Source organism: Haliaeetus leucocephalus, unplaced genomic scaffold (genome assembly GCF_000737465.1).
Source record: "Haliaeetus leucocephalus isolate CR32 unplaced genomic scaffold, Haliaeetus_leucocephalus-4.0 Scaffold802, whole genome shotgun sequence".
Classification (NCBI taxonomy): Eukaryota; Metazoa; Chordata; class Aves; order Accipitriformes; family Accipitridae; genus Haliaeetus; species Haliaeetus leucocephalus.
In genome coordinates, this window is record NW_010973238.1 from 5,248,619 (window position 1) to 5,263,524 (window position 14,906).

A 14,906-nucleotide genomic window follows, 5' to 3' on the forward strand; every position below is an offset into this window, starting at 1 on the left:
ATAGAAAATGACATACAACTCGATCCAATGGCAAAATTAATTCCAGCCAGCTAAGATAGCCCTATTGATCCATTCTCATTTCCTGCAAAAGGTAGGACTGAATGTGACTGTAGTAAAGAAAAGGAAAACAGAAGCTAGAGGCAAAAGTGCAGGGGTTGTAGAAATGATGACTGCGACTTAAAAAGACTTAAATTGAGCCATTTTGAATTCTTTATGTAGACTGCATCTTCTGACCAATTTAAGATCAATGAACAACAGTTCATCCTTTTTTTGCTTTTGTTTCCTGATGGGCAGACAACAAAAAAGCCAATTCTTAACAGATAAGATTAATCGATACGCATTGCTAGTCACAGCTCAATGCACTATGTGACACAGCCAATTTGTAAGCAGGTATGCAGGCTCCTGAGTTCATCTGGTACAAATATAGAGCAATGACATAATCTTTAGTAAAATTATATCCACCATAAATCTAAAGGAAGGAATGCTATACTTGTTTAAACAATTGTAACCTGCCATGATGGAAATTGTAGGCGTATAAGTGATCGCGGTTACTGCTTCTCCTTTAACATCAGAAGATTGTAACTCTGGTCTTTCATGGAGAGCACTCAGTCTTGTAACTGTAAAAACTCTTGACTTCATAGTATTATTTAGGGCTTCACAGTTGATTTAAGTTGTCTCAGTTAGTATTACTAATAGTAATAGGATAGTTTTATATCAAATAAATTGACTTCAACTCACAGTGTTTATTTGATATGATTCATAATTAAATTAATCTGAGACAACACCTGTCAGCTGAAAAGTTTGATACGTAGATTATCTGTTTGTTTGTTTGTGATAAGCAAATCAGGAAATGGATGCATTTATATAGCCTCAGATTTTATCTTCTGGAAAGCTCCTCAGTGCCTGTTGCTCCCCCTGCTTCATTCAAGACTGAAAGATTAACAGGAGTGAGAATTCTGCACTTCTGTGACCTTGAAACAGATAGAGCTTTACAGTGTGAAGTCACAGACTGTGCAGGGATGAAAACTCTGTTTATTTAGGTCCGTATTTTAAAATGGTATTACAGGGATTTCATTACAATGAAATACCTTAAAAAAATCTTTACCTTAGGGACTGGCATACATAAATGTATGTATAAAACAAACATTGCTTTGGGAGCTAAATTTTTGATCATCTGTGTTTTGATGGAAGGCAAGTTAACAAGCATACATAAAAATGTCACAAAGTGGTTTTGGCTGAGTCACAGCTCTGCATCTTAGAAGTCCATTCACTTCTGCAGCAGAACTGTCAATACATTGAGTTCTGAATGTAAAGAAAGTTACATGCAAACCAAGCACTTCCTAATTAAATAACTTGCCACTAAGCAAAAAGTATGTGTGGAATTGTGCCTAATGAGAAGCCAAGGAGAATCTCAGCTACACATTATTGATGGGTTTACCAGGGTACTCTACATAAAAACTCTGAACTTGGATTAACCAGCAGTTCACAGGATGCTATTATGCAAGGAAAAGATGCAGTTTACATCAGTAGAAAGGCAGGATGCGTAGAGACAGATTATATCTTTTATTAGGCCCATTGCTATAGCTGGGGAGAAAAGACGAGCTTCTGAGCACGAGGTGTGAAACAGCAGCAACAACCTTTAAGAAATGCCTGAGAGCCATTCCAACTTCGATTTGCTCATAAGCAGTTATCAATGGATTATCGAGCCTGATGAATGAAGCCTGAAAGACCCACTGAAAATTAGTATTATCTTAAAGAGAAATATGCATGGATGAGCAAGTTGCATGGCTTCCCATGGTGACCAATGTCTTTTGGAGTAAATTCAGACTAGAACTCTCAGAACAGTCTCCTGACATTGGGTTTATGCTTCAGCACTTTAAATACCTGGATTTCATGCAAGTCACAGTAAGAGATAAACTAATTCAGAGGGAGTTTATCCTGCTGTTGAAGGACTACTACTTCAGTTCCATATACAGGAACCCAGATGGTCTAGCATAAATATTAAACCATTGATTCCCCATCTTTGTCCCATGAAGGAGTTCTTTAATATTAATGTGCCTTACCGGCATCAAACAATGAACTTACACACAGGTCTTCTACCTTGTTCTATACCAAAGCAAAATATAATAGTACTAAAATATGTATTATCCATTTAAAGCATGACAACAAATCTCTTGATAAATTTCCTAAAACACGGTCTTGGGTTGAACACAAACATACAGACTTCTTCAGTGCAATTTGTCTGTGTGTGCATGCTCCAAATGTAAACAATTTGGGGTTTGTTTTTTAATCTAGTCAAGTGGCAAAATCAATATAGTTGGCTACATTTGCTCATGACAGGAGTTTGAGGAAAATGTGGAAAGTAAGTTAAGCAACCTTGTACACCTTAATTGGCAAGTTCTGAGGTTACTTGTGATTAATTGAGAAGGTTTCCAAAAGCAGCTTAGCAGATAATTAAACAAACTCCTATGAAAGCACTTTCCTAATTGATCCTGCAACAAGTAACATGAAATAAAAAATGCCAGAACAGGGCACAACTCAGTAGATTTTCTCTACTGGAAGATTAAATCTTTAGGGTAGATTTTTCCTGTCAGCAGACAGTGGGATATATTTTCTGGTTTGCCTTAAGAAATCTTTTTATTTTCTTATTTAACTCTCTTACTTGATGAATTTTACAATCCCCAGTTTCTGTAGCTGTAGTATTTTGCAGCTGTTGTGATTTAAGTGAGTCAAGAGATCTGAAGAAGGGATTGTGTGCCTGAAAGAGCATCTATCTTTCTCCATCTCTATCAGACGGTCTCACAAATGACATTACCTCTTTACAAATCTTGCCTCAGTTAATTAATGCTATTCAATGATGGAAAGATAACATATATATTTAATCTCATACTTTGAGTGAGACATATAGAATCTCATACAGCCTGCATGAAAGATATATTGAGTGGATGTTTGCACCAAGTGCCATACTCAAGAGTTTGGTAGTGAGAGTACCGCATATGTCTGACTAGGATCTATTTTTGATGCATCACTCCTCACAGTACTTACTTAACTAAAATTCTTGTATGTGAGAGTTAGAAAGCAACAGAACCAGTTATAACATACATTTTTCTCTCTAAATACCTTGAAGGGTGAAATGTCCTCCAAAATTACTCAGATTGATTAACTTCTTAGGAAAATTTACATCTTATTTTTTCTGGGAAAAAGTTGTTACACTTATTCTGAGCCCAGTACTTTTGATATCTCTTGCTCCTTTTATTTCACTGTAGCAGCATCACTGTGTTGCTGTTTCTTACTTGTATACACTATTTAGTGCAGTAGTTAGGCACACAGGGTATGGATTCTACTAAAAGCCTCTCTTTTGACCGTATGATGAATTTCCATTGATTTTTCAGCAGCTGTATCCTACCACTTGCTCCACTGATCCAAGAGCGTAGGCTCTTCTAAAATTCCAGGTTCAGTTCTTACTGACAATGTCAATTCTTTAATCTCTTTCATTCCAAAATACTGCAGCAACAATTGCACTAACCTTTTGAAGACACACTTGTTTTTCATCTTACTATTTCTTTGTAATGCAATCGGGCATAGGGCAATAAAAGATATGAGATCTTTTTTCCTTCGTAAGTTTGGAATGGCTCACGACACATGCTTTACTCTGTGAGTCAGAGACAACCTTTATGTTATACTCAAACCAAGCAAAAGTTTGCTGGTTTCATTCTCAAAAGACTGATTAGGATGTCCATCAGACCAATAGCAGAGACTCAGTCAGATCCTACATCCTAATCCAATACAGTATCTTTGGGCAGCTCCTTCTTTCCCTTTTTTTGGCCACTTGTAAGAATTCTGAATTACAGATTTTACTTTTGATGTTAGCAGTTTTGCTGTAGGAACACTCCATGCTTAAATCAACAAAATCTACTTTATCATCTAGAAGGTTATGAAACACACTTCCTGATAAACATCAAGATCTAATTTCTGTGCACAATAATGCGCTGTTGTTTTACAGTGTGTAGTTGAGATAAAGAGCATGGTCCAACTTCTCAGCAGATACAGTATCACCCTCTCTCTTTTCAGTGTGACTCTTGTTTCTGAACAGGAGAAGTGCCAGGTAATCAGCTCAACTAGAGATTAATGCCTAAATGAAGAAAGCACCCTGGCTTGATATGCAGAGTTAACTAACAGAATCTGCTGAAAATTCCCTTTATCTACTAACATCATGCTAGCAAAGCCAATTTTGCATTGGTATCCCATCCAACTGGATTCTGTTAACACAGTATATTTTGGCTCCAGCCAAGTGTTATCACAAGGTACAGAAATGTGATAAACAAACACAAGAAAGCTTTGCAAAGAGAAAGGTTTAATGATTTCATTGTTTGAACCCTTTGCACAACCCAGAGTGCTAATGGTACGTCTGTTGGGAATAAAGAATCTCACCTTATATGATTTATATAAATTCATTCATTTAGACCTCCAGTTCTTAAAGGAACCCTTGTAGGTAGATGAATTTTAATCTAGAATAGACACAAGTCTGCAAGTAAATCTCGAGCCTTCTACGCAAGCGCAAAGCCATTAGACCCTGACATGAAAGATTAAAAAGAACCCTTGATTCCCTCAGATATGGAATACAGAGAAGCAACTGATTAATTCTTTCAAGAAATGAACAACAAGATGTTAAGTCTGTCTATCATCTACTGGATGGGATCTATTTCAAAATAAAATCTGACCACAAAAGCCTTCCTTATGCACGTTCTTGAGTCTCTAGAGGACAGATGCTCAAATACGTATTCTCTGTTCAACTCCACAGGTAATGAGGACAATTATTTCCCTCTCAGATCTGGAATGTAGCACAGGCTTTCTGCTGACTTAACAGACTTCGGGGAAATTGGTGGGCATGACCTCATTTGATAGGAGCAGCAGTTTTACTCTTCAAAGGGGAAGAATATATTGAAGACTAGGACTTCCAGGAAATAATACTTATCTAATTATCTGCTTCAAACCACTGAACACTGTTCAAAGAAAAGACTGCCAGAATTTCACAACCAAGATTATGCACAGGAGAGGCAAAATTCACAAATGGGATGGATATGTCTAACTCTTCTTCCAAATCCTGAGCTCTAACACTGACTAATGGTAGCATGTGCAGTTCCTCTATTAATTGCCACTTGGTCCTGTTCTAGGTAGCTGGCATCTTTGTGCTTCTCCCTTTCCTGAGGATCAGCAGGACTTCCAAAATAAATGCTTAGTGCCTACTTCACCTGTGAGCATGGAAAAAAGTTCTCAGTACATACCTAAATCCCACAGAAAATAAAATGCCTACCTAAAAACAGTGCACCTGAGATGTTGGAGACTCTAGTGAAACTTCTTGTTTGCTTGACTCAGAGCAGGAATTTAACCCTAGGTTGTTAAGGGTGGGGATGGGGGGAGCAGAAAAGAGCAGAAGGCCCTAACTCACAGGAGGGGGCCCTAACGGCTAAGTCTCAGTGCTCCCACTGTCTCAGCCTTGCTTTGCAGAAGTAATTGTAATCTTCACTGGGCAAGTAGATTTTAACCCAAGGCATTTTTCCACATGAAAGTCCATATTTCATTTTTCTTAAATATATTCTTGAGGCTATTATTTTTTTTTCTGTTTCTTCTTCTTTGAAACAACAGGTTCTTATACTATTAGGGAAACAGCCAGCAAAATTAGTATCAGCCTCAGCCTACTAAGGACCAAGCAACTTAGGCTTTAGCAGAAGGTGCTTGAGGCCCTCTAAAGTTGCTCTACAGCTTGTGAGTTCAAGCCATGTAATGGCAATTAGAAATGGGAAGGTAAATCTACTTGGCTTTGTGTTACCAGCTGGTAGCCTGGAGGGAACCATGCATGACAGAAATTCAGGATTTAAAGTCTGAGAGAGATTTTTAAAGTGGCAGCACCCCTCTCCTCTGTGGTAAGTTTATAAGAACTGAAATTTTGTGATGTGTACAGACCATTAAATGAGGGCACGATTTTAGCAAGTAGTCCTATACAGCTATAAAATGGAGAGGCAGGGCAGAGAGCACTCCTTTGCAAGTCTGTCTGAGGCCTGGTATACGTTTTCTCAGACCACATACAGATCGGATGGAGCAACATGCTGAAACAGTTTCTTACCATCGCCAATGGAACTATTCCAACAAGATCCTTCTGGCAGATGAAGATTTCAGACAAGGTTATGTCTGTTGTCCCCTTCCGAGGATATTCCACCTGCCAGGTGATGGGCTGCGTTCCAGAAAGGCTGCTGAAACTGGCTATTTCAAAGTTCATCTGCACGACCTCATTGAATAAACTGTTACTTCTGAAAAAGGAAAACAGGGAAAGGAAAGAGCTATTACTTTCGCTGAAGAAGGCAAATGAAGTGAATCATATTAGCTACTGGAAAATGCAGCTATTTATATGCAGATATAACACAAGGCCTTTTCCAATCTACAACTTCTTCAGAGCATACAAACTGGAATTATTCAAAATGGGTCAGCTGCTTTTAGTATGAATACTATGTAGAGGGATAAAATTCGGGATATTGTATCAGATGAAAGCAAAATATACTTATTCCATTACATGTTTTTTATGATTTTGCAAGTATGATTCAACCTTACTGCAAGATAGATTTGACCCCCATCAACCAAAGTTAAGTCCAGTGCAGCTCATGAAGACTGAAGAGCCCAGAATTAGTGCAGCCAAAAAGAAGAACTAGATTCATTGTATATGTCCACCATGAAAATCACATAAATCCATAGCAATGAAACTCAGTGTAACTGATGTTCATATATGCTGCATGGAAGCCGTTAAAAAAATTAACACGATCAAATGGCAAAATGACAAGATTAGTCTAAACTTAGAGGTATGCTCTGGAAATTAAAAACCCATCTGGCTGAGACCGAATAGAAAGAACAAAGCTATGGCAGACAAAATATACTATGAAGTCAGGAGGCATAAGATAATTTGAATAACAAATATGAAAAGACATGCTGAAATTCTTTCCCTGGCATTAAATTTCTTTAACTACCTCAGAAATAAAAAGAATATATGAAAGAATTTATCTGCTAGTTTAATTTTTTAAAAAAGTACAAACTATTTGCATCAGAAATCATACATTAATTTTTCTGGAACTTCCCAAATATCTTTCCAAGTCTTACTATTTCACAGAATATTACTTCAGCCTATCCCTACGCTGTAATAATTTTAAAATGAAGAGAAAGACAGGCATCTTCCTAGCTTCAGTAACCCAGTCCCAGCTCCATCACACCTTTGGATGCATTCATCACATAACAGCTTCAATTTTTCCTCTTTTTTTTACATACAGTACACGAAGGCCCATTTCTCAGAAAATCCATCAAGAACTGATCATGTACAAAGCACTTATATTCTCAAGTGCTAGACTTTCTTTTTAACTCTGAACAGAAATCACCATTTTTTATTACTTAAGGCATATTCTGTGCTTTACTTTCCATGATTGCTTTGAAAGCAAATGCATTCCCCTGATAATTATTATTTTGATTATGGGTTTTCATTTGGTTGGCTTACTCTGAAAACTCTTAATACTGCCTAATGCTTTAAATTTATTTCCTTGCTGTTTTCTTGGTGTGTCAAAAGAGAGACATTGTAACACTTTTGCAATAGTGGTATACTTCCTCCATGCATTTAAAGAGTGATTTTGTGTAGTAATGCAATAGATGGATGGGTTTAGCAATTCATAACTCAAGACCAGCCTATTCCCATTTGAAGAGTTCCTACTAAATAAATCTTACAGCTTGTAAATACAAGGCAACTGTGATAACTGTAGTTTACACACTTCTGGGACATCTCAAAATGAATACATAGTAGATTGAACTTTGTAATTTATTTGAAAGCATGATTATATGCAAAGATACCTGAATCACCTGAGCTAAAGTGTTCATTTAGCTGTTAAAGGCACCATTATGCCTTAGATTAATGACACCCGAAATGCTATTATTTTCACCATTTCTAGATCTGATGCTTAGTAACTGACAGAGGAAAAGTTTTTACATGTGATTGACTATCTCAGTGCTTTCACTTACGCTAAATAGAGAATAAATTTTTGCACACATCAAAGCTGTTCTAAGAGATAATATATGTCAGGAAAGTTTTCCTGATAAGAAGTCTACACTTCTCTAAATAGCCTCTGAGCAGATGTGCAATGTGTAGCTTTACAACAAAAGCCCCACAACTCTACTGGTAGGATCAGAGAGCTCTAGGTGGGAAGCTGTAGGTGGGAAAGAGCTCATTTCCAGCCAGCCCACTGATTCCTGATGCGTTGACTTAGGTGAAGGCTGATCACCTCCTTCTGGCTCCCAGCTCTCGATTCACAACACCTAATTTTCCCTGGTCCTTCAGACCATTTCTAAGAGTTGCCTAGTGTTCTGCTCATGAGCTGTCCATACTGTTTACCTGCAGCACACACTTGAGCCTGGGTTTGAGCTACACAGGGGAAATACCCTGAACAAAATCTTTGGGCATCCTGTTTCTATGCAGCATTTCACAGTACACTTAACTGCAGCGTGGACAGACCACAGCCTGCTGTAGCTGGCCATATCTAGGTATCCACACACCTTTATAATGATGTCCTATGATTGAAAATGGGAAGTGCAAGGTGACCACATCTTTTCTACATGAGTCCTGCGATCACCTGCAGCATGAACCTTAGTTCAGGCTGGCTACAGTTAGCATGCACACATGCACACACATTCGGGAAATTCTCCAGGGATCATGTTGCAGGCAGGGACTAGTCAGCTCCTGGTGTAGACACAGTTTCTTTAAGTTACTGGCTCAGTACTCCTATTTTGTATTTCATATATCCTGTAGTTTACATGTGAAGGGATTCTTCTTTTATTCCAACCTAATAATACATAGAGGACTCTAGTACATCGTTGGGATTTTATATTTTAAGTCCACAATGCTCAATGACTTTGATTATTGCAATCAAAGAAAATGTCAACATTTTTTCATCTATTATGTACACACACACACACACACATTTGGAGAACTACATGGCAAACTGCACAACTGTAATGTAGACTGCACTTGACTGCTATTGCCTCAGTTGTATTCTCAGCAATATTATCTTCACTGGAGCCACAAACAACAGCCTGTATCTCTAAGAAGCACTAAACTCCACCATAAACAAGTCTGACATAAACTGACCTCCTTCCTCCCAAATGTAGAATTATCAGAATCAGTCCTCCACCACTAACAGTTACATCTGCCACCGTCTGATCTAGGCCTGAAATGAGGGACTTACTGTCCATGCTCTATTTATATACCATCTGTTGCAGTGGGGCTTGGTGGTCATAATACTCCTAAGTTTGTTCTTCGTTCCACTGTAGACATAGCTGTCTCAGTTTTGCACATGAGGACTGAAGGAGAGGCTATATGACACCCATAGGGTCATATGGAAGACTGGGACAGGGTAAGGAACTGATCTCTGCTTTTCCAAATCTCTTGTTAACCACTGGACCATCATTTTGGTATCAATGGAAATGGGAACCATATCACTTGATTCTATAGTCTTAAATGGTCTTTAGTGTATGCATCTTAAATTTCAACATCATTCTGTACATGAGGTGTATTTTTGATAATTGATGAGCTATTCTGTAAAAGAAGTCACTGCAATCACCATTTACAACACTGCCTCAAAAACACCTGCTTTATTTGGATTTCCAGTTCTCACTGAGCACTTGGTACCACTCATTGAGCTATTTCAGCCAAGTATCTTCAGCCATGACAAAGATAGGCTGCTTCTTCCCAAGGTATCAAGCTCTAGTGGTGGAGAAATACAAAAACAGTACCAAAATTCTTCTACAGAATTCTGTAAAACATGGCTAAAATGTTTCTTCTGTAAAATACGTGATGCAAAAAAGTCCAAAAATATGCATGGTATAAGATAAAGGTTTTATTGGTACCTTCTCAGGATGACCTGCATAATTATTTCAACGTCTGCATTTGTGAGTAATGCACCCATCTCCCTCCATAGCGATAAAGCCTTTATACAATGTCACACTATCATCAGTTTCCTCCTTCTCTCTTCACACAGAAGAAACAGAGAGATGATCAACAGCTGGGAAAGCATCCACTTGAAAAAAAATATGCCTTCAGAGATGTGTAATGGCTGAGAAAAAAACTCCACATGAAGCACATTTAATGTTCAGAGCTTGTTCACTGACTGAAACAGCAATTCCTTAATATCTAACATTTAGAACTGCTCAGCAGCCGGAACAGCAAGTAATTATAAAACTTTTCTAAAGTACACAGTATGTAGTGATTACAAATGAAGCTTCATGAAGGCAGGGCTTCTAAGGAATTGCTCTGGGGTGGATATATGAGCCTAATTTCATTGGATTGAGAGTTCTCCTGTGCCAGTTCACTCCTTAGATTTATTTTAATTTATAAATATGCTAATCATTCAAGGCTAGACTGGACCATGCACTTGCACAAGGGAGCAAGGACTCCCTTTGATCTGCTAAACAGCCACTCCGGCTCTGAGTCTGAGCACACAGGCATAAGTGAGGAGCACTGAGCCCATAGATACTCCTTCGCTGGAGCAGATGGGCAATGATTAGGTGCTGCTTATTGGTTACAGCAGCTGAGCCAGCAAGTTAGTGATGGGGTTAGTAATTTACTACTGGCATAGGCTAGCAGTAAATTATTACCCCAGGAGAATGAGGAGGAACTGTGCTGCAGAGCTGTGTGAATGCTTCCAAGGAGCACAGTTTTAGAAAAAGAAGGTGGAACAGAAATACTCTGTTAATGGAAGGGTAATAAAAAATGCATAAAAGACAAAACAGAAGTAACATAGGGAGAAACTGCCATGGAATTCACCAGCTCTTGCCAACTATATGGACAGAACACACACTTTTTGATATCAGCTAGCGTTAATTTAACCAGGATTCTTGATTTTAGGATATTTTTGAGTATGATATTAAGCATTCCTTTGCAACTATTTATTGATTATTCAAACCTTGGGTGCCCTGAGAAATATCTACCCTTGGAAGGAGATTGTTCTTACATGGATACCCAGGACGGGCTGTATGAAAAGCTGTACTTAACCCTCTCTTCAACATAGGGGATTTAAAACATGGTATCATGTATACACAACCCACATGTAAGCCCACGGATAGACTTACGATGTGGGTAATACCACAGAATGCAAAACAGATTCTGTTTCTCTGCAGAGGTCTAGTAAGAGGTGGAATGATGTTAAACTTGTCAACGCTGAAACAGCTTGTACTGGCCATGCATGGTGAGGGCTCAGCGGAGCCCAGAAACAGTGAACCACAGGCCCAGTGCTGCAAAGGCTTTCACAGGGTGCAGTGGGAGAAGGCAGGCAGATAATTACTAAGAAAAGCAGTGCAGAGATCTCAGCTGATGTAAGATCCATAAACAGAAATCTTTGTTGAATGCCTGTGTACACGTGTAGACCAGGAGTCTCTGATGAGAGATTTCAAAGTGTTGGGTTATTGCTCTGAGTAATAGAGCAGTTTCGACTCTTAAATGAGTGAATCTTAGGACTGCTAAATCAATAATTTCGATTTAGTACAGTGGCTCTCAAAAGAGAAATTTTAAAAAGCCTAGATTAAAAACATTTTTTAGCCATCCTTTATTCCAACAGATTTCTACTGAAAGTGCCTAGGGATCCGAGAATACTTTGACCTGCTGAAAATTTAGCAACTCTTTTCCTCTTTAATACTATCCTGTTTGACAGTGACATCTTAATGCAAGATCAGCACTTACTAAATGACATAAAAAATTGAAAAGAGTGCAAACCCCATTATTCCTCAGTTACACTGCACAACTTACTCTTCACTGAAATTAATGTATTGAAGTATGTTACTACCATGTACAAACTCTCATCAAAAGCCAACAGTCAAACTGGACCCCAGAGCAATCTGTAGTTCAGCCCACTTATATGTATACACCAATGCCTCCTCCCATCTTGGAAAAGACTAGAGTGGGGTATAGGACATATGTTCCTCTATTCCGGCTATTTTCAATTTCTTGCTTCTCCTGCACCTTTTCCTAACCACATTTAATAACTGGGCCATCTTCAGTGGACACACTCTAGGATCAGGATGAATCACAGCAATTTAAGAAAAAATAACAAACACAGAGATTAGAACCTGATCTAAAAAGTGTGACTGATGATGACTTTAAAGATGATGAAATTATGTGGGCAGCTCTTTACACATCAATTCACTTACATAGTCAGCACTCAATGCTAACAAAAGGTGGGTCATTAGCAACCCAGGTTGCCTTGAATCAGTCACTTATGAGCTAAATGCTATAATATCCACCACTGGGACCTTAAGCCATCCATTTCGCTTCTGAAACACTTGATCAAGTGGAGTAAAAATGCTTAATATAAGTTTCTTTCAGCAGGTCCTTAATAAGAGCTGTTACTAAGCTAATCCCTTTGAAAAACTGTGGAAAGAAGGTAGTAGTTAAAGAAGAATGCCAACTACTGGAGACAAAATGCAGTTTAAATTTCTTATTTTGCAATATTAGCCTAGCTTTCATCTTTAAATCATAAAAACCAGCAGAGGAGAAAGAAAAGGATGATCTATTCTGGCAATTAACAGATACGGAGGACATAATTTCATGGAAAACTACCACATTAAAAGTATTATGAAGGCCTTCAAAGGAAAATATCCAAGGTATAACTTAGCAAACTCTTGAGCAACATAACATAATATACATGTATATCTTCAAAAGGATGATATAATGCTGTACTTGATTTCTTCATACAGTCCAGATGAGAGTTAGATTAGTTAATAAGGTTTCTTAGCTTTCTTGTCATAAACTGTGATATAAAACACAGCTTTTTGATTAAGGTATTGGACTGAGACAGGAAATCTCATTTCACTTCCCAGCTCTTCCACAGCATCCTTTAATGACCTCAGGCAAGACATGAAGATACAGATCCTTACCGCTAAAATAAAATCAATAGGAATTAGGCATCATGGGGCTTTAAAAGACCTCTGGTGTCTGCTACTTTAGGCACCTGAGCATGGTACCTTTATCACATTGGTCCTGAGCCCCAGGATCTCAGCTGGGTTCAACTGCATGCCACATAGGAAAGAGTCAGAAAACCACTCATGGTTCAACTGCTGCATTATGCTGAGAGCTCCCACTTGCAAGGGAAATTCTTAGCTGACGAAATATGCACTGTCTGGGTGCAATAAGGTAGACAGAGCCTGGAATGTGATCTTTCTGTGCCTTTATTGCCCGGTTGAACAAAGTGAATAATAATTTTTTCTTCTAGTCTCAGAAAAAAACCAAGAGTATGCGGTGTCTGACTTCTCTGTACCAGCCTTGCCCACAGATGCTAATCTCAGTGATGTTAACTGCTATCCTAGAACAAACAGCAAAAGTCATGTTGCTAATTAGAGTACAGAAAAACAGAAATGCTCCTCTCTTGGACAGGCAGAAAGCTGAATGAGATAGTCCCTAAAGGAGGAAGACCTGACTGGGGATCACAATAACTCACCAATTCCTTTTATGCAGAGTATTTTTTTAGAGTCACTAATCACCAATAAATGCTGCAGTCAAGATAGCAGGCTCATTAGTCTTCTCTGATACTACCTCACATCCAGGCACAAGGTAGATGAGATTGATTTTTCCCTTTTCCCAAATGAAGCAGTCATGCAACCCTCTGCCTCAGACTGGTGCCATCGTATAAATGCTATGTGCAAATCCCAGTACTGAGCTATCATCATCTCCCACCTTTATTTCATTTTCCATTCAGTTTGCGCAAGATATTAGTCTGCTAATGTCCTCATTATAATTTCAGATAACAAAATACATAGGCAGATTGGTCAAGAAACAAGCTTTCACAGTGATTCATCATCTCTTCCTGCCTCTGAGAAGGACATTTTCTACTTAGTATTCATTCAGTCCTGGAATCTCTCCAGAATCACTGTAAGTAAGCAGTATTTTCCTCTTTTGGAGACAGCAAATGTGTAAGCACTGAAAATCTTCCAAGGGACATCACTGGAAAGGAGACCCTAAGCAAAGATTTTCAGAGAGATTCACTCTAAACCCAGTGCTTTCAAATGGAGAAAGGAAGTCAGAATCATTCCAGTCATCAGCATTAGATTATATGGCTCTTTCAGCCTGCTAAAAGCAGCAAGATGAGATCAAATACACAAAAGCATGTTTTATCATTCACTTTTAACTGCTTACTTTAACAGTTTGGGAGCAGCCAGTGAAACATATTCAGAGACAGGAGAACACCTTTGAAAAAGCAGCCTATATAAGATTTTCTGATTACAAATATCTTACCTGTGTGTTTTATTTACATTTATAAGCAACAGTACCCCCAGCATTGATACAGAACAAGGTACTCCATTTTCTAAACCCGTTTATGAGTCAGATGGACTCAGCCTCCTCTTTCAGTCTCCCCTTGTGTCTGTCATTCATACCAAGCCCTACTTGCAGAAACTACAATGCAGCATGACACAAGAGATAGACCACCAATTTCTTGAGCATGCACTCCCAGGTGCCAAACTGGTATTCTCTGGGGGGATATAAAAAAACATCAAGGTACACACAATTAGCAATGACATTTTGAAAATATGATCAAAATGGCACAAAGATGTAGAAGGGTCTGGTTACTAGAGTATCCCCACACAGGCTACCCCCTCCAGTGAAGATGTGTCAGTTGCTGTTGACATGACCAGTTCATTTCTATAATAACTGGTTACTAATACTGGACTGTACCAGGCACTTGTGGTCTGTTATGCCCTCAAACGACACATTGATCAAAGAAAGGGATGCAGCCTAACCCTGATTGCTATGCATAATATCCCTCCAGGTACTGCTCACGTAGATGTAAGCATATCAGGCAATTGCACCTGGTTTGAAACGAACTGAAGATGAAACT

The 14,906-nt window shown here is 38.6% G+C and overlaps 1 protein-coding gene across 1 annotated transcript in view; it reads right to left on the reverse strand.

The window, feature by feature from the left end:
- TMEM132C (transmembrane protein 132C) overlaps positions 1-14,906 on the reverse strand; it is a 157,932-nt gene that overhangs the window by 49,126 nt on the left and 93,900 nt on the right. The window contains exon 4 of the mRNA XM_010581755.1: positions 6,125-6,308. Coding sequence (XP_010580057.1) covers positions 6,125-6,308 — 184 coding nt within the window. The remainder of the gene's footprint in view (positions 1-6,124; positions 6,309-14,906) is intronic.